The following is a 20,502-nucleotide window of genomic DNA, read 5'->3' on the forward strand; positions in this document are numbered from 1 at the left end:
TTTCGAGACAGGGTTTTTTGGTGTAGCCTTGGCTGTTCTGGACTCGCTTTGTAGACCAGGCTGGTCTTGAACTCACAGCGATCCATCTGCCTCTGCCTCCTGAGTGCCGGGATTACAGGCATGGGCGATCATGCCCGGCTCTTTTTTGAGATTTTTAAATTTTGTGTATATGTGTGTGTGGTAGAAGGGCTGAAGCTGGAGATACAGGATGAAATTATCAGCATACCAGGTACACTATGACTATGTAGGTTTCAGTATTATTTGAGCCACAGGATGTAGGTACTGAACCAAATGGGTCCTCCGAAGGATAGGAGTTAACTGTTGAGCCATTTTTCTAGCCCTGCATGGATTCTTTGTAATTCAATATATGGTTGTATTACAAGATACTATAGTGTGCATAATAAACATAACCATTAATTTTTTTTTTTTTTTTTTCTGAAACAGGGTTTCTTTGTGTAACAGCCCTTGTCCTGGAACTTGCTTTGTAGACCAGGCTAGCCTTGAACTCACAGAGACCCGCCTGCCTCTGCTAAAATTTTTATTTCATATATCCCCTAATTTGAACAAAGGAATCTTTCATAGTGGCTCAGATGTCCTTTTGGCTTGGTACCAGCAACTTATAAGCATTTTATTCAAAAGGAAATGCACTGAGACCGTTCTCTGCTTTTTTTGATCTGGCTATGTGAACAGCCGTTTCTCAGCAGAACGTTGTAGAGAAGAGTAGTTTTCACCAAGATCTGGTATTAACTGTGTTCATGGTCACTGGCGTGAGTTATCAGTATAGCAGATACAGTGTGAATACACAAAAGACATTAAACAGTGAACAAACATATGCATAACACACACGTGTACATCCTGCTACCGCTGACGCCAATCCAGCACCACAACACTCAGAGTCCTCTTTCCATTCCACTCTGTACACAGCCCAAATCTCTTCTAGAAACTGGTACTTGAAATAATATTTAAGAGCCAGCCATGCAAAAAAAAAAAAAAAAAAAAAATCTAGAAACAGATGTCTAGAGTCAGAAGGAAGAGCAAGTACACAGCCCCCAGGCTGAAATAAACACTGAGAAGCAGACCAGGCAGTGTGGCTGGACTGTGTTGACTTCCCAAAGAGGACGGGCTGGAGTGAAGTCAACCCATCCAGAAGGAAACATTGTATCTGAAACTTATAAGATATAAGAAGCATGTAGGCCTGTTTTAGTAAACCTTGAGGATGGTGGGAGATTTTTAAAAGGAGGCTTAAAAAGACAAAGGAGCCTTAAAAGGAGACAAAAGGTGACTCTTTTGTCTCAAAAGAGTTCTGGCTGTTTGGCTATTGCATCAAGAGTGAACTTAAAGAAGCAGCAGGAGAGTTCGTGATAACTTAAGCAAGATGGATGACATGCACGAGGGTATCAGCAGATGACATAGAAGGAAAAGGACAAATTGGTGTGCCTGAACTGAGAGATGTACCAATTCTGAATCCTCAGGTGAGTTATGGATGTCTATGTCTATTGCATGCTGTCGTTGTGTAAATTAAGTTCTGAAGTTAAAACATTAAAAAAAGAAGATATGAGGGGGCTGGAGAGATGGCTCAGCGGTTAAGAGCACTGGCTGCTCTTCAGAGGCCCTGGGTTCAATTCCCAGCAACCACACAGTGACTCACAACTGTTTGCAACTCCAGCTCCAGGGAGGGATCTGACACCCTCACACAGACATACATGCAAGCAAAACACCAATGCACATAAAATGAAAGTAATCATTTAAAAATGAATAAATAAAACCCAGTAAGGGCCGGAACCACTTTATGATTAAAAAAAAAAAATCAAGAAAAGAAATATTAGTACGGACATGGTAAGAGACTCAGAAGTTCATAATTCAGTTTTAAGTTTACCTGATTTCATTCTATACAAGGTTTCAAAAGAAAAATAGTCATTCAGTATCATATTGAAGGTTATGTTTGGCAACCTCCATGTTTCTCTGTGAAAACACTTCCTTAATGTCGTCCTCCTTTTGGTCACTACAACACAGCACAACCATTGTGTCTCTAGACCATTCTTCTAATGAAATGACTGCCAAGTGTGAGAGCAGCTTTTCTGCTAAAGGGTCCCCAAGTAAAGGCTGTGGGGGATTCTTGTCTTCTCGACAGTCACCAGGAAAGCAGTCATCATCAGATGCTTCTAAGTTTTGGCTGCAGGAAGAATTAGAGACTGATGTTGCTGAGTTCGGTGCCATACTGCTGCTATTTGCGACTGAGGCCATCTCAGGAGACTCAAGGCTGACAGGATCCAGAGAGGAGAATTCATCTTTAGACTGACCATTGGCTGCTGTTAAAAAAAAAAAAAATGGACAAGTTAAGTCTTTTGGGGGGTGGAGGATTCAAGACAGGGTTTCTTACACAGCTCTGGTTGTGTGCTGGGATTAAAAGTGTATGCCACCACCACCCAGTTTTGTTTTGTTTTGTTGTTTCTGAGATAGTGTTTCTCTGTGTAGCTCTCTCTGTAGACCAGGCTAGCCTCAAACTCAGAGATCCACCTGCCACTGTTTCTGGAATGTTGGGATTATAGGTATGTGCCACCATGCTCAGCTGACAAGTTAAATCTTAGTTAAGACTCTTTTTAGGGCCGGGCATGGTGATGCATGCCTTTAATCCCAGCACCAGGAGGCAGAGGCATGCAGATCTCTGAGTTCAAGGCCAGCCTGGTCTACAAAGTAAGTCCAGGACAGCCAAGGCTACACAGAGAAACCCTGTCTTGAAAAAACAAAACAACACTTTTTAGGGGGCCAGACGTGGTGGGGCATGCCTTAATCCCAGCACTCAGGAGGCAGAGGCAGGTGGATAGCTGTGAGTTTGAGGCCAACCTGGTCTACAAAGTGAGTCCAGCATAGCCAAGACTACACAGAGAAACCCTGTCTCAACAAACAAACAAACAACCCCCAAACTCTTTTTAGGGCTGTCATATCTAGTATAAAATAATGCTAGAAGGGAAAATACTGAGTCATCATCATCTGTTCAATATTAAATATATGATATTTAAATATTCTAATCCAGGAAAATATTCTAATTAGGTTGAAAACCTCATTTCTACAATGTGCCTTTAAAAAGCTTCTTGGACTCCTATAGAAAACCACAACCAATGAAAACACAGAGCTGTGGAGCCCAGTCCCAATGAATACAGCTACAAAGCATTCCCACACCTAAGGCTCAGGGAACACTGCAGAAGAGGGGGCAAAGTCTGTAAGATCCAGAGGATCAGAGAGTTTGCCGTGAGCCTTTGTCTCCTGCAATGTCTGAAGCTACACCCATAAAGTCTCACCAACATGGCTGCCCAACTGTGAGCTGAGCATGGATGACACCAACAGACATGCCAAAGTGGACCGGGGAAAGCCAATGAGGCCTCAACCTTACACAAGGAACTATAGGCAACTGAGGAAAGCTGGGAGTGGGAGGGGTGGTCTTCCTCAGCAAACAGCACACTAATTAGTTGTTCAGTAACAAATGGTTAGCCCTGAAAACATACATACAAGTAACATAGACTGGACAGGTCATATATATGTGTATGTGTACATACACACATATATGCAATAGCAAAAAGGAGGTCTAAATTTGAAGGAAATTGGGGAAGGTTATGTGGGAGAATTTGGAGGGAGGCAAGGGATTGGGGAAATGTAATTATAATAATAAAAAGAAAGATTTCTTGGGGCTGGAGAAACGGCTCAGCGGTTAAGACCATACATTGCTCTTGTGGAAGATCTACATTTGTTTCACCGAATTCATGTCATGTGGCTTAAATCTGCCTGTAACTCTGGCTCTTGTGGATCTGACACCCTCTCTGGACTCCCTGAACTCTTGCTACCTCCCTTCTCCTAATTAAAAAATGTTATTGTTGCTGTTTTGAGACCTTGTCGCTTTGTGTAGTTTTAGGTGGATCAGTCTGGCCTGTAACTCAGGGTGGCATTATCTCCTTCCAAGTGCTAGGATTAAAAGCATATACCACCATGCCTGAATTAAAACTTTTTTAAAGCCAAAAAATGTTTCTTAATGATTTATAGTTGGAAGAAAAAAAAAAAAGAAAAAGAAAGTGATTTTGCTGTGAAATCGTGTCTGGGGCTTCATCCATAAAGTCTCCCCAACGTGACTGCCCAACTGTGAACTGAACACGGATGACACCAATACATGCCAAAGTGGGCAGAGAACAGTCCACAAGACTTCAACCTACCCAGAGCACGACAGGAAACAGGACCAGGCTGGCCTCGAACTCACGGAAACTGGCCTGCCTCTGCCTCCTGAGTACTGGGACTAAAGGCGTGCACCATCATGCCTGGAAAATGCTGATTTAGTTACCCTACTATCTGGTTTCAATCCGGACATTGCATTGTGATGTTTAGTCTAAGTATCTCCTGTCTCAAGTTTGTGTAAACATGTCACCATTTGTTCTCTGTATTGCCAGTAAAAGCCAACTAGCCAATGCTGAGCAACAACAGAGTTTAGGATGGGATGTCCTGGTCCAGTGAGGGGAAAGAGAAGGAATGAGGGATACACATGGAGAGATGAGGTAGTACCAGGATGAATGAGCTGGATCAAGAATATAAGTTAAAACCAAGTATAGCTGGGTGGGTGGTGCCAGTGCACATCTTTAATCCCAGCACTAGGGAGACATAGGGAGACAGAGGCAGGTGGATCTCTGAGTTTAAGGCCAGTCTGGTCTACAAAGCCAGTCCAGGACAGCAAGGACTACACAGAGAAACCATGTCTTGAAAAACAAACAAACAAACAAACAAACAGTGCAGTATAATGTGAGAAATCTAAATAGGAGGAAGCTATACTGGCTTGGAGGTTTAGGATGGAGTGATTATTGCACAGCATTGTGCTCTAGGCTAATTAAATAGACCCTAGTCTCTCTGTGTGGTTATTTGGGTGTATAGATGGTTAAGGAGTAACTGCAGATTTTATAAACACTGTAAATCAGGCTGGGGAGATGGCTCAGTGGTTAAGAGCACCGTCTGTTTTTCTAGAGATCCTGAGTCCAATTCCCAGCAACCACATGGTGGCCCACAACCATCTATAATGAGATCTAGTGTCCTCTTCTGCAGATAAAGCACTCATATACAGGGGCTAGAGAGATGGCTCAGTGGTGAAGAGTACTCGCTGTTCTTCCAAAGGTCCTGAGTTCAATTCCCAGCACCCACATGGTGGCTCACAACCATCTGTAATGTGATCTGATGCCCTCTTCTGGTGTGCAAGCATCCATGCAGGCAGAACACTTGTATATGTAATAAATAAACAAGTCTTTAAAAAAAAAAAAAAAAAAGCACTCATATACAATAAATAAAATAAACAAATCTTAAAAAAACAAAACCAAAAAACTATAAATCAATATTAAATACTAATTATCATTCAACAAGTCAGCCCTGAAAACATACATACAAGTAACATTATATGAACCGAACAGGTTGTATTTAGCAATATATGTATATACATGTAAATATAAGCATATTATTTATTGAGAGTATGCAGAGTCTCTTTACATACTATGGTTGTCCTGGAACTCATTATGTAGACCAAGCTGGCCTCTGCCTCCTGAGTCCTGGGATTAAAGGTGTATGACACTACAACTGGCTTTGAATAATAAAAAAGAAAAGATTTATGTTGTTTTATGTGTTTGAGGACTGGTATTCTTGGAGGCCAGAAGAGGGTGATGGGTCTCCTGGGGCTGGAGTTATGGAGCACTGCGAGCCACCATGTAGGCGTTAAGAATCAAACCCTGGTCCTCTGATAGAGAAGTCAGTGCCCTAGCACGCTAAGCCACCTGTCCAGCCCCAGTGGGCATTTCTTTTGATCCCTCTGGTCTACAATGCACTTCATCACGCTTCCAGATACCATTTATTATTCCAGCAAAAATTTTCAGGAGACACAGGTGGCCCACGCCTTTAATCCCGGCACTCGGGAGGCAGACACAGGCAAATCTCCGTGAGTTCAAGGCCAGTCTGGTCTACAGAGCAAGTCCAGGACAGCCAGGCCTATACAGAGAAACCCTGTCTCAAAAAACAAACAAATAACAATCTCATGCTTTTCATATTGTTTAGATTAGACAGTGGATACTTTGAGATGTTGTTTGCAGCCTGATGTGTTGGTACAAGCTGCAATCCCTGCACTTGGGAGGCCATGACAAAACAGAGCTTGAGGCACAGCTAGGACTCCATCTAAAAAAAAAAAAAAACCCAAACAAATCCAAAAGGAAAAACAAAATAACAGCCAAATAAAACCCACCAGAAAACAAGTGTTAACTTTTAGAAAATATCATACAATTTCCTAAACTGTATTTTATAATGCTTTACATGTTACCTTTCCTATTTTATACATTGAAATTGTTTAAATATATTTTATAATCATTATATATTTTATAATCATTTCTGAAATTATGTAGAATGAGTTTTGAGATATAAAGACATGGCATAAACATCTAAATGGCTACAAAAACCTTGAGGTTTTTTTTTTTTTTTTTTGTCCCATACTCTGACTCATTTCAACTTTTAGGCACTACTACATGATTACCTTTTTTTTTTGTTTTTTTTTTTTGTTGTTGTTGTTTGTTGGTTTGTTTGAGACAGGGTTTCTTTTTCTTTTCTTTTCTTTTCTTTTTTTTCTTTTTTTTTTTTTTGAGAAAGGGTTTTTCTGTGTAGCCTTGGCTGTCCTGGACTCACTTTCACATTTTAAGACAGGTACTACATTTTTTTTCTTTAAAAAAATATGCCAACTGACACGTGAGTAAGTTGATATTTCTTTTGAATTTTCATGAAAATAAAATAACATTTAGGATAGTCTGTTGATTTTTACTTTTTGTTTCTTTTTTCGAGGCAGGGTTTCTCTGTGTAGCAGCTGTAGCTGTCCTGGAACTCTCTCTCTGTAGACCAGGCTGGTCTCGAACTCACAGAGATCCTCCTGCCTCTGCCTCTGCCTTCCAAGTGCTGGGATTAAAGGCATGAGCCACCACTGCCCAGGTTTATTTTTGTTTTTCCAGACAGGGTTTTTCTGTGTAGCCTTGGCTGTCCTGGACTTGCTTTGTAGACCAGGCTGGCCTTGAACTCACAGAGATCCACCTGCCTCTGCCTCCTGAGTCCTGGAATTCTTTAAGACCTGGACTCAAAGACTTAAGGAAATATTTGCTACACAGTTAAGACTTCTAACAGTTTATTGAAAAAAAAAAGTACCTTTTATTTGTGCTGCTTCTCTTTCTCTTTGCTCCACCTACATTAAAAAAGTCATTTGCATTTTTAAAAAGTGAAGGAAATTTATATATTTATATTTCTATAATATATTTACTCTATATATTTATGTTAGTAAAAATGTTATTACAAGTTTTTGATGAAAACGTTTTATGTCTTTTTTTTCTTTTGCCAAAATATATTAACAGAAAAACCAGTTATTTGACCATCTGAGGATTGGAGAGATGCTTGGTAGCTAAGTGCTCAGACAGCTCAAGGGTTCCTTTTCCACACCTGATCCACTCTGTGAGACTGCATCGTCCACTCATGAGGGTGTCACTCTGGTGGGGGCTTCTCCTCCTAAAGCCCACCTCAGTGCTGTCTCCTGAGCACCAGCCTTCCAGCCTTCGGGAGAAGCCACTGAACTGCATCTCAATAAAACTGCTCTGTGCAAAACAGAAGTGCTCTGAAAATAAAGCCTTTCAAAGAGAAAGAAGATGTATGCTTTGTGATCTATTTTTACAATGAATTCTGAAACATTTCATTAACAGTATGAAAAAACAGAAATTATACTTAGTCAATACTGAAAATGTTTATGAAATTCTGTTAACAGTGTAAAACACTCAGCAAATGAGGTTTAAAAATAGAAAACCAGGCTGTGCACAGTGGCGCGCGATTGTAATCCTCACACTTGGGGAGGCAGAGGCAGGAGGATCTCTGTCTGGTTTACAAAGTGAGCCCAGGACAGCCAAAACTAAACAGAGAAACCCTTTCTCAAAAAACCACACAAAACAAAACAAAACAAAGCAAAACACCAAACAAACAGAAAAACCAGGCCAGGCATTGTGTGGACTTTTAATCTCAGCATTCTGGAGACAGAGGCAGGAGGATCGATGTGAGTTCAAGGCCAACCTGGTCTACAAAGCGAGTCTAGGACAGCCAAGACTACACAAACCCTGTCTCAAAAAACAAAAACAAAAACAACAACAACAACAAAAAACAAAACAAAAAAAAAAAACCCAAAGAATTTTAGGGTCAATCTCAAACCTTGTTGTTACTCTGTCATCTAAGTTTATGTAATATTCTGAATTTTTTCTTGTGCTTTCTACAATGTTCCTACCATTTCTCTTTACCTTTCTTTCTTTCTGTTTTGTTTAGTTTTTCGAGACAGGGTTTCTCTGTCTAGCACTGGCTGCCCTGGACTAGGCTGGCCTCGAACTCACAGCGATCCTCCTGCCTCTGCCTCCTGAGTGCTGGGATTACAGGCTTGCGCCACCACTGCCCAGCGTTCCTAGCATTTTAATCAAGAGTAATTACCATACCAAGAAACCACTTTGGAAAGATTCTGGCTTAGATGGGAGACTAGATGCTGCCTCAAATCAAAAAAGGGGGGGGGGGGCGGTGAAAGAAGCGTTCATAAGTCCCTGGGAGGTGAACGGGCATGGCTGCGCAGTGCAGACAAACAGGAGGAGGAGCCGTCCACAAGAAGGCCGAGCCCAGCACAGCTCCAGCCTCGAGGCTCCCAGCCGAGGGAAGGAAGCAGAAGCCTCTTCCAGAGGGCCACCCAGGGGTCCTTGTGAAGAGAGACCGCCAGTGCTTGTTCCTCACAGGCCTCAAAACCAGTGACATCGACCCACTGTGGGATGGGTTGGCAGTGGGAAGGAATAGCCCTGGCTCAGGGGGCTGAGGCTGGCTGTCATCTTACAGTGGGCGAAACAAACTATCAGGGCTGGAGAGATGGCTCAGAGGTTAAGAGCACTGTCTGCTCTTCCAGAGGTCCTGAGTTCAATTCCAAGCAACTACATGGTGGCTCACAACCATCTAAAATGAGACCTGGTGCCCTCTTCTGGTGTGCAGGCATACATACATGTAGGCAGAACACTGTAAATGTAATAAATAAATAATAAATCTTAAAAAAACCAAAACAAAACTGAGCTACCCTGGGGTCCTGACCCCAGCCTGAGAGATGGCTCTAGGAGGCAGCTGTAAAGTGCTGGAGGGACAAATACTAAGAAGCCCCAAAGTGCAGGCAGCAGGTAGCTCCACCATTGATGCCTGGGAGCAGATGTCATCAATATAATTTTGAATTCAGCAGGTGAATCAACTTCCGGAGCCACTTAACTGCTATGAGGTTAAGTGCTGTAGAGTCTGGACCATTTGAAACTCCAGCTACAGCTTTTCTGGAGGACGCAGGTTCCCAAGTCAGGAGACTCAATCAACTCCAGCTCCAGGGAATTTGAATCCTCTGGCTAAGACCACACACACATTCATGTGCGGTCACACACACACACACACACACACACACACACAGAGTGTGTGTGCACACATTCACACACACACACGGTTCTCTCTCACACACACTCTGTTACGCACATGTACACTCTCACACACAACAATTAAAAATAAACGTGTACGTGTGCAGTACTCTCAGAGGCCAAGAGGAGGCATTGGGTCCCTGGTCCCTCTGCAGTAACAGCGTGTGCTCTGAGCCACAGACCTGAATAACGAGGAAAAGGAGCGCTGGAGCAGTGGGACCGTATCTCTTAAAGTCATTTAGGTGTCAGCCATGGGTACCTCTCATATACTTCTCAAAAATGAATAGAGCCAAGCATGGTAGCTGAGCCAGTCTGGTCTCCACGAATCTGAACCAGCTTGGTCTACGTAGTGTGAGAAGCACAGTAAGATAGAAAGGCCTATCTCACTAACACACACACACACACACACACACACACACACACACACACACGTGTGAATATAATTTTATTTCCTTGGAATAGCATGTCATTAAATAGCTGCAGCTGGACTGTAGTTCACCATGTATGGTTTAACGCACTATATCTATGGAAGCTTCTGACATACTTTCTGGCATTTCATCCTGTACAATTGGCTCATCAATCAAGGAATGACAGTGTCCCACAGAGGAGGGGATGTCCAAGCCATTTGCCTTATATTTACTTGTGTTTAAAAGGAACTGGGAATGGGAGAAAATATATTGTTTGCATTCCAAGGCTGTTTTCCTCCATCCAATCATTCTATGAAATCGATATTAATCTTTTCTTGAACTCTTTGCATTCTGGGAACATTTTAATGAGTTTGTTTGTAAATTGAGATGTTTGTACATTTTATTTTAATGCTAAGACTCCAATGTCAAAGCTTGAACAATTCCTATTAAATAGCTGTCAGTGACAAAAAAAGAAAAGAAAAGAAAAGAAAATGAAGACAGTCTTGCCTGTCTCAGTGCTCAGCGCTGCGGATGCGTTCCCTGCCTCAGATGAAACAGGCCAAAAGAAACTACTCAGCTCAAATATTCAGTAGTCCAGAGGGTATTAGCTGGGAAGTCTTGGGAAGACACTGCCCAGCTCACAGACTGAAAAAGCTAAGTGTGACCTGTGATACACAATGAAGAAAAACTACTAATGTGGGCTGGAGAGATGGCCGAGAGGTTAAGAGCACTGGGTGCTCTTCCAGACGTCCTGAGTTCAATTCCCAGCACCCACATGGTGGCTCACAACCATCCATAATGGGATCTAATGCCCTCTTCTGGCCTGCAGGCAGAGCACTGTATACATAATAAATAAATAAATTAATTAAAAAAGCCTACTAATGTGTACACAGCCCTGGATGACATCAGACATTTGTATTTCACAGGCTTCTCAATACTAACATAAATCATGGTACACAGATCGGAGGCCACAGTTTAACCAGCCCCAGCCCTAGACATAGACTCAACATCACATGTCCTCAGAGAGCTGTGACTACAAGTGACCAGTTACACTGCATCCCGTATAATGGTAAATGCTGAATATATGGACAACAGCCAGTGCTGAGGAGGATGTGGGGCAAAACTGTACTAAATCCTCCACATGGGTGTTATAGCAGCTTTGTTCATGATTGGCCAAACTTTGAAGCAGTCAAGATGTCCTTCTGAGGGTGAGGGGACAAACTGAGGTTGATAGTTTTGTTTCCTTCCATCTTGACTGTAGCCTATCCAGGTCTGTCTGGGCTTATCTCCTTTTTGTGAATACTCAGTGGCAAGTTAGTGTTGCCAGATGCTTTCCCGGCAGGAGATTGCTGGGTTCAGCTTGAATTCAAGGCAAAGGATGCGTACCCCAAGCCTTGTCACCCTATCTGCCATCAGTCTATCTACGAATGCAGTGTGACTATAGCTTGCAGTGTCTACTAGTCTACCATGTCCTTGTGACACTGTTTTGACACACATAACATCATTCATTGTGGTTTGTTCTTCTTATCAGTACCATGCAAGCACTTTGAAAGTAGGGGTGATATCTTACTCTCCCCAAGAGAGAAGGGGCAAGACCTTCAAATATAATGTGGATTAATAGGCCTTTGCCAAGTTGAATTAAATTACACTTGGGCCGGGTGTGGTGGCGCACGCCTTTAATCCCAGCACTCGGGAGGCAGAGGCAGGCGGATCACTGTGAGTTCGAGGCCAGCCTGGTCTACAAAGTGAGTCCAGGATGGCCAAGGCTACACAGAGAGACCCTGTCTCGAAAAACCAAAAAAAAAAAAAAAAAAATTACACTTGGTTTGGTCAGGGTATCTGGTTTTCTGAACATTTCTTATCTCTGAATTTCTTTTTTTTTCTTTCTTGTAGTCCTGAGACTTTCGCATGCACTACCCTCAACATACCGTTATCTTCACCCTCTTACAAGCCTAACACGGAGAAAGAGAATGTAGAGGGTTTTTAAAATTTTTTGTTCTTTATTTTTTGTGTTTGTTTTTGGCTGAAAGGTATATAAAAGCAACTGGAGACAGTATATTTGTTATTTGTATTTAAATATTCTGGTTTTTTTTTTCTTTTAAACTTTACTACCTCCCAAAAGTGTAAAAGAAAACTTCAGTTTTCCTATTGTATGAACTTTTGGTTTGGATAATTTAAATTCTGGCTCCAGCCGAGCGTGGTGGCACACACCTTTAATCTCAGCGCTCAGGAGGCAGAGGCAGGCTGATTGCTATGAGCTTGAGGCCAGCCTGGTCTACAAAGCAAGTCTAGGACAGCCAAGGCTACACAGAGAAAACTTATTTCAAAAAACAAAAAACAAAGCAAAAAACCCAAAATGGCTCCATGCTTTTGTATCTTAAAGTAAAACACAACAGTGGATATGTTAGCCTTCCAATTAAAAGATGACATGCTAGAGACAGAGTCTCGAGATCTCGAAGGAGACAGCTTTAAAACATGACACTCTACCTGTGGTGGGAATCGCCAAGTGTGAAAGTTTCGACCAATGGAAACAAACTGAGAATGAGATTTAACCCTCTGTTGGAACAGTCCTTGCTTCAGGTTTTCATCAACTTTGGGACCTGGAAATATTTCTCTGGAAAACATTGTACAGAAAATAAATTAAACAGGAATCAGATTATACGATTATATGTGCCAACTGAGATAATTATCTCTAACATTTACACATAGGGGTTTAGAATCAGCATAAATTGTAAGACGTTTGAAAGATGCAATCAGTTTATATACTCTAACAAATATTTGACTTCATTATGTCTACTTTTCATAAAATGTAAGCTAGTTTACTTCGAGAAGGTTAGTATTTACAGTCCGAGAATTACTAAGTTACTCATACACTTGTTTTTGGTTATAACTTCACTGGTAGTCTTCTCATAAATCTCTCCCTAAAGAAATAGCACAGACTCATTGGTCCCTTTTGGCACCAAAGAGGAAGGAAACTACACTGAAAATAATGGCACGATGGGAGAGGACCTGTGATCTTTTACTATCCACACAGTAACAAGCAAATTGGGGAGGGTTAGAAAACAAAAAACAAAAACAAAAACAAAAAAAAACACCACATGGTTCTAAGGAAAACAGCAGCCCATCGAGTCAGAGAGAAGTATAAAGAGATAAAGGTTTCTTTATAAAGTTAAATATTTGTGATGGCTATTCTTGGTTGGCAACTTAGCTTCACCTAGAAATTTCTCGATTAAATCTCTAAATTTGTTTTGTTTTGTTTTTGTTTTTCGAGAGAGGATTTCCCTGTGTAACAGCTCTAGCTGTCCTGGAACTCGCTCTGTAGACTGGGCTGGCCTCGAACTCACAGAGATCTGCCTACCCATACCCTCCAAGTGCTGGGATCAATGGCCTGCACCACCACTGCTCGGCTTGACTAAGTTATTTTAAAGTAGGAAATCCCACCTTAAACCCAGATCTTTTGTAAATCTAGGCTACACTTTCAGCTGGCAGCTTATATAAAGGACATGGAAGAAGGGTGCTTTTCTTTTTGTTTGTTTGTTTGTTTGCCTCTTGCTCTCACTATTGCTTGCAAGCTCATTTTTTCAGTGGTGTTAGATGGGGTTCTGATGGACCCTTGTAGCAGCTGAGGCATCCAGCCTTGTGGACTGAAGAACTACTCGATTCTTAGACTTTCCATCGGGAGACAGTCATTGTTGGGGAATAGTCAGACCATAAATTGTGAACTACTCTAATAAATTCTCTCTATAAACATCTACCCTCCCTCTCTCTCTCAGTTCTGTTTCTATACAGGACTCTGACTAATACAATGTTTTTTGCAAAGGGATGGCAGGCAATGGAATATTACTCAGTGATACAAAGAAAGAAGATATCAAGTCACAAAAAGACACGGAGAAGAGCTGGGCGTAGTTACTCACACCTGTAAGCCAGAGCCTGGGAGCCGAGGCAGGAAGATTGTCATGAGGTTAAGGTCAATCTGTGCCACCTAGTGAGTTTTAGGCCTGTTAGGCTACATAGTTAAGCCCTGTCTAAGAAAAAGTCTAAGGCGGCTACATTCTGTATGATTTGACATCTGATTTCAGCTCTGTGACATCGCTCTGGAAAGGCAGACCCACTGAGGCTAGGGGGAGGGCGGGATGGTTATGTGACGTACAGAGGACTCCAGGCAATGGCAATATTCTGGCTGACTCTGTAATTGTATGCACAAGTCATTATGCGTTTGTGAAAACCTGGAATGTATACAAAGTGTGGATCTCAATGTGAAATAAATGAACAACATGTTGACATAACGGTAGCTGTTTATTGTTCCAGAGGTACTAGGAAATTTTCAAGTGAATTCAAGAGGCCATCATAGTAGATTCCTTCATAAGATATGGCCGACTAAGATCCAGTCACTCACTGAATTCAATTCATTCAACAAATGTTTAACTTATAGGTCAGAAATGCTGGGTGTTGAATATTTAAGAGTGTGTTGGGGGGTAGGGCCCATAACTACCATGTGCATGACCTGTTACATAGCTTATATACTAGTAAGGAAGACATATTACAAGATGATGAAAAATTATGACTATGGAAAGTGCCATGGACACCATGTGTGAATTGGTCCAAAGGGAGCTAACCTGGCTAGAGAGGTCAGTGAAGGGTTTCCTGTGGAAAAGGTGATTGAATCAGGCTGCTGAAGAAATAAGATGATTAGGCAAAATTTGGTGAAAGGGGGAGATGTGGAGCTGTTATTCTGGGCAGAGGGAGCATCAAACACGAAGACATTAAGGGCCAGAGTTCCACCATGCGGCAGAAACACAAAAAGGAAGACAAAGCTGGACACGGAATGGAGCAGGGACAGATCACGTGGGGCCTTGGACGACGCGGCGCTTGCGTTAAAGTCAGTGGCAAGTCCTTTGAAAAAGAGTGGGCAGGGAAGGGAGGAACAGAATGATTCGATGAGCTGTGCATTTGGAAAATGTATGGCTGAAGTGTGGAGAAAAGCTGAAAGGAGCTGAACACTCAGCTACACACCCTCGTGCAGTAGTCCACGTGGAGGACAGTGAAGACGTGGAGAGAGCAGTGGAATGGGATGAAATGGACGTGAGTGATTTGCGAGGGGGCAAAAAAAAAAAAAAAAAAAAAAAAAAAAAAAAAAAAAAAAAAAAGAGGTTGGTGATAGTCCAGTGTGTTAGGGGTGGAAAGGAAGAGGGAGCCGTTAAGTGTGTCTTCTACTTTAAGAAGAAAACCACCTCTCCTTTGAGTCTTTTTCTAACCTGCATCTAAAGGTCCCTCACAAACTCACGCTTTGAGCATATGCTGCTGCTTAGAGGATGGTGCTGCCTGGGGGGCGGGGCTTAGAGGATAGTGAGGCCTGGGGGGCGGCGGGGATGTCTGCGGGGCGCCATAGCTTTCTACTTTCCTAAAAACAGTGCAGTGAGGGACATCTGCCACACACTCCTGCATCTATGAATGTGGTTACACCTTCCCCACTGTGACACACACACACACACACACACACACACACACACACACACACACGTACACACACACACTCCTCTTGAAAGAGACATCTATACATTTCTCAATTTTCTCACGTCTCACTGTCCATCTCCCCTAGCCAAAGTCACTTCTCTGTCCTCGTCTTCCTCAACTTCAGGAAGCTGTATAGCTGGCTCACACCTCCTCCTTGTAACATTTTAAAATTTCCACTTCCTTCAGTCTTCACTTTTGGTTTCTTCTCAGACACTGGTTTTCTCTACTCTGCTGCTAAGTTTCCAAATGGGAGTAGTATAAAGGGGACAGGCACAGGTCACTTTCAACAACGACTCTCCAGTTAGTCTCATCCAGTTCTATGGCTTTCCAGTCTCTATACGCAGTCTCCACTCTGGCTCCTCAGTGTATACTGGCACATCCAACCCTAACATGCCATTTCCACTTAGGACTTCAAGTAGGCTTTTAAACTCACACTGGACACACAGCTTTTAGTTTATTATCTCTCCCCCAAATGGATCCCCATTATGTTAATTTTGGCATGTCAGAAAATGGCACAAAGCTGGGCATGGTGGTGCCCACCTTTTGTTGTTGTTGTTGTTATTGTTTTGTTTTGTTTTTCGAGACAGGGTTTCTCTGTGTAGCCCTGGCTGTCCTGGATTCACTTTGTAGACCAGGCTGGCCTCGAACTCGCAGAGATCCACCTGCCTCTGCCTCCCCAGTGCTGGGATTAAAGGAGTGCGCCGCCACACTTGGCTTTATCATCAGTGTTGGCACACATCTTTAATCTCAGCACTTAGGAAACAGATGCAGGAGGGTCTCCGTGGGTTCAAAGCTAGCCTAGTCTACATGAAGATTTACAGCCCAATCAGGGCAACATAGTAAACCCCTATCAAATAACTAAAAGCAATCATGTGATCTAACATGTCTATCTCATTGTCCTTTTTTTATGAGACAGTCTTATGTAGCGAAGCTAGCCTTAAATTTACTATGTTCTGCAGATTGACCTTCGACTTCTGATCCTCCTGCCTCATCCTGCCAAGAGAATTACCATATCCAGCATTTTTTATTTTTGAGACAGGGTTTTTCTGTGTAGCCTTGGCTATCCTGGACTCACTTTGTAGATCAGGCTGGCCTTGGACTCACAGCACCTGCCTCTGCCTCCTGAGTGTTGGGATTAAAGGTGTGTGCCACCATGCCCAGCCCTCAGCATTTTTTTTTTTTAAATTTTGAGGTAGAGTCTCAATATGTAGCTCAGGCTGGCCCAGACCTCTTCATCCTCTTGCCATAGCCTTCCAAGTGGGGGTACTATAAGCATATATCTGCTACCAAGCCTGGTTATAGTCTTTAAATTAGATACAATATTGCTTGTACTCTATGGTGCTAAGTCTAGATGAGACTATATAGAAAGCACTAACAGCAGTGCCCAGCATCCAGTGAATCCTCAGTTAGGTGTCTGGATGACAAAGCTATTCCCATTTAAATCCTCCCAATGGCACCAAAAATAAAACCAATTCCCTATAATCTAGCCTACTAATTCCTATGGATTTTCCAGCTTCACAATTATTTTGCTTCCTCATTACAAATTATTGACGTTGGTCTTGCTGATAACCGGGTACTGCTATGATCATTCTCATTTTGGGGTCTTGGTATCTGTCACCCTTTCAGCTTGGAGAGCCCGTGAGACTGTGCCTTGGAGTGCACGTGAGCAACTGGTGGTCAGGGAACAACCCATGAGAGCCAGGTCTCTCCTTTCGCCAGCCGCCAGAGTGTCGCTGTGTGCTTGGCCATTTTGTTGGACCTTAGAAAAATTTTGCACCAGGCACTTAATACATCTTATTCTTTTAACGGCAGTCTCAGATTAAACACGAGCTCCTTGTACAGGCCTTCCTTGCACACTTTTATGTTTGTTCATTATCTGTCTCTTGTCAAGTCTAGGAAACAAGAACATTTTCCGCTTCTTCACAATTGTGTCAATTCCAATAACAATTGAAAATAGCCAACAAGTATTTTCCTTTATTAGTCATGTTTGATTGTGCATTCATTAAATGTTTACTGAAGCACTTAACAAATAAGTACTTTCTGACTTGTGCACGGTGGAGAGACAGCTGCCAAGGTGAGACCGCTGGGAGAAAATGTGGGAAGATGATCTTGCATTTTATATTTTTAAAATACCAGAATGAAAATTTCTGAGCCAATTAAATAAATAGAAACACACAGTTTTAGAGTTGAAAGAAGAAGGCGTCAACTCATCTCTTGGGCGTCTCTGGAGGGAGAGCACATTTCGGACCATAACCAGGGCTCTCTGCCAGTTCTCTTAAGTGGCTCCTAAAAAAAGGGGCTCTTCCTCTTCTGTCATGTCTTAACCTCCAAACTGGAAGGCTACTTCTAATTTCTAGCTTTAGACGACATCAGCTCCACGTCTTCCAGTAAGTAAAGCAGGCTTTATTATTCCTCAGCGTTTCAGTGTACAGACTGATATCCTATTACTAGTTAAGTAGTTCTCAGCTGGTTGGTCATGCCCCTGTTGGGGTTACACGACCCTTTCACAGGGGCCCCCTATCAGTTATTCTGCATATCAGATATTTACATTTCAATTTATAGCAGTAGCAAAATTACAGTTATGAAATAGCAACAAAATGATTTTATGGTTGGGAGGGTCGCAACATGAGGAACTGTATTAAAGGGTTGCAGCATTAGGAATGTTGAGAAACACTGCTCTAGTCCTTCTTGTAGGCTATTTAATAACAGAAAGCCTTTTCCAGCCAAAGGGTTTCTAACTAAACCTGAGATTACAGGATCAATTCTGTCATAGTTAAGTTTAATAGCTGTTGAAAAAGCCCTTCACTGAATTTTTTTTTCAAGACAAGGTTTCTCTATGTAACAGCTCTGGTTGTCCTGGACCTTCATTGAATTTTTGTTTGTTTTTTGAGACAGGGTTTCTCTGTGTAGCTTTGGCTGTCCTGGACTAACTTTGTAGACCAGAGAGCTGCCTGCCTCTGTCTCCCAAGTGCTAGGATTAAAGGCGTGCACCACCACCACCCCCCAGCCCCCACACCCTCTCACCGAAACAGGGCTTTTCTGTGTACCCCTGGCTGTCCTGGACTTGCTCTGTAGACCAGGCTGGCTTTGAACTCACAAAGATCCGACTACCTCTGCGTCCTGAGTGCTGGGACTTAAGGAGTGTGCCATCACAGCTCCTTCATTGGATTTTTGGTTTTCAGTTTTTGGTTTTTTGAGACAGAGTTTCTCTGTGTAGCCTTGGCTGTCCTAGACTCACTTTGTAGGCCAGGCTGGCCTCAAACTCACAGAGATCCGCCTGCCTCTGCCTCCCGAGTGCTGGGGTTCATAGGTATAGATCCCAGGTCTGGCTTCTCCTTCAATAAAAATTTTAACAACAACAACAACAACAACAACTTAGACACACCTTCTAACAAACCTTACCTTCGTTTGTAAATCAGGAACCACAAAGCAGATGCCAAAAGAAAGAATCCAGTTCCCAGACTGATAGCACCAAGAGCCAGCAAATAGGTTAAGTAATTATAGAAACCTATAGAAACAAAATGGCAAAATATCATTTCATGTATACATCTCCAGTCACTAGGCAGATTAAACGAGGTAATGTTTACAATGATACAACCTGATATTAAGGCTGACCAAGAAATCAGGGATTTCTCGTTCTATACAATCCAACTAAATAAACGGGAAAACTCAGAGTTAGAGAACAGCACAGGACTTATCATAAATAGAACTGGGAAAGCTTGTAGGGATCTCATTTCAGAGATGGCAACACTGAACCCCTGGAAGAGACGTAAGTGATTAACACCAGTGTTCTGATTATCTTTTATTTTCTCTTGCTACCAGACATCTCAATCTGTTTATGATACAAAAATAACTAAGAAATCATGATGCAAGTAGAATCACATTGGTCAGGTGGATAACTGTTCGAGGCCAGCCTGGGCTACAAAGTGAGTCTAGGACAGCCAAGGCTACACAGAGAGACCCTGTCTCAGAAACAACAACAACACCTCAAAAATCAAAAAGAAAAAAAAAAAAGTGAAGCTGTCTAGGGAAGGAGAGAGAACAAAAGAGAGGGACACAAAAGAGGGTAAGGAGCTATGGGGAAATAAGCTTAACAACATACAACATTTACTCACTTGAACTTTTTTTTTTTTTTAGTTTTTTTCAGGACAGGGTTTGTCTGTGTTATCTTGACTGTCCTGGACTCGCTTTGTAGACCAGGCTGGTCTTAAAACTCACAGTGATCTCCCTGCCTCTGCCTCCCCTCCCTTAGTGCTGAGACTGTTTGTTTTTTTGGAGACAGGGTTTCTCTGTGTAGCCTTGGGTATCCTGAACTCCCTTTGTAGACCAGGCTGGCCTCGAACTCATAACAACCCACCTGCCTCTGCCTCCCTTCCCCTAGTGCTGAGATTAAAGGCGTGTGCCACCACACCTGGCTTGTTTGTCTGTTTTGCTTTGTTTTTTGTTTCTTAAGGACTTTGTTAGTACCATGATTTTGTTTTTTAATTTCTGAAGTGATTTCTAGCTTCAAGATAGCACCTCTCAAATTGTAGCTTACTAAGTTTAATACTATCTACATTCAGCTGGGCCGTGGTGGTGCACACCTTTACTTTCAACACTTGAGAGAGGCAAAGGAGAGTCTCTGAGGGGTTCCAGGCCAGCCTGGTCTGCAATGTGAGTTCCAGGCCAGTCAGGGCTACACAGAGAAACCCTGACTTGAAAAACAAACAAACAAAACAAAAAGCAAAACAGATATACATTCTAGATTTATTGATATGGAAAAAACTTTATAAGGCTATTTATCAAAGTGATATTTTAGACACAAGGAATATAAATGGCCCCAATTAGAAAGTCATTAAATAAGTTACATGTGAGAAATAGTGTTCTCAACGGAGTGCACACTTCCTCCGTATAAACACTGTAGACCAAAAAACAAAACAAAACAAAACAAAACCCACTGTAGACCTTTTGGATTAAATAATTCTTAAAAAGTTATTTCTTAGCAGGATGATGGTGGTGCATGTCTTTAATGCCAGCACTGAGGCAGGTGGCTCAGGCTAAGGCAGTTGGATCTCTTTGAGTTTGAGGCCAGCCTGGTC

At 42.3% G+C, this 20,502-nt stretch overlaps 1 protein-coding gene across 1 annotated transcript in view; it reads right to left on the reverse strand.

The window, feature by feature from the left end:
• Positions 1-1,801: 1,801 nt before the first annotated feature.
• C29H1orf185 (chromosome 29 C1orf185 homolog) overlaps positions 1,802-20,502 on the reverse strand; it is a 40,720-nt gene continuing 22,019 nt past the window's right edge. Inside the window, exons 5-8 of the mRNA XM_051172023.1 lie at positions 18,827-18,932; positions 12,398-12,524; positions 10,048-10,159; positions 1,802-2,309 (exon numbers count right to left, since the gene is read on the reverse strand). Of these exons, the coding sequence (XP_051027980.1) occupies positions 1,915-2,309; positions 10,048-10,159; positions 12,398-12,524; positions 18,827-18,932 (740 nt within the window). The 3' untranslated portion in view covers positions 1,802-1,914. The remainder of the gene's footprint in view (positions 2,310-10,047; positions 10,160-12,397; positions 12,525-18,826; positions 18,933-20,502) is intronic.

The sequence above is a fragment of the Acomys russatus genome, chromosome 29 (genome assembly GCF_903995435.1).
Source record: "Acomys russatus chromosome 29, mAcoRus1.1, whole genome shotgun sequence".
Classification (NCBI taxonomy): Eukaryota; Metazoa; Chordata; class Mammalia; order Rodentia; family Muridae; genus Acomys; species Acomys russatus.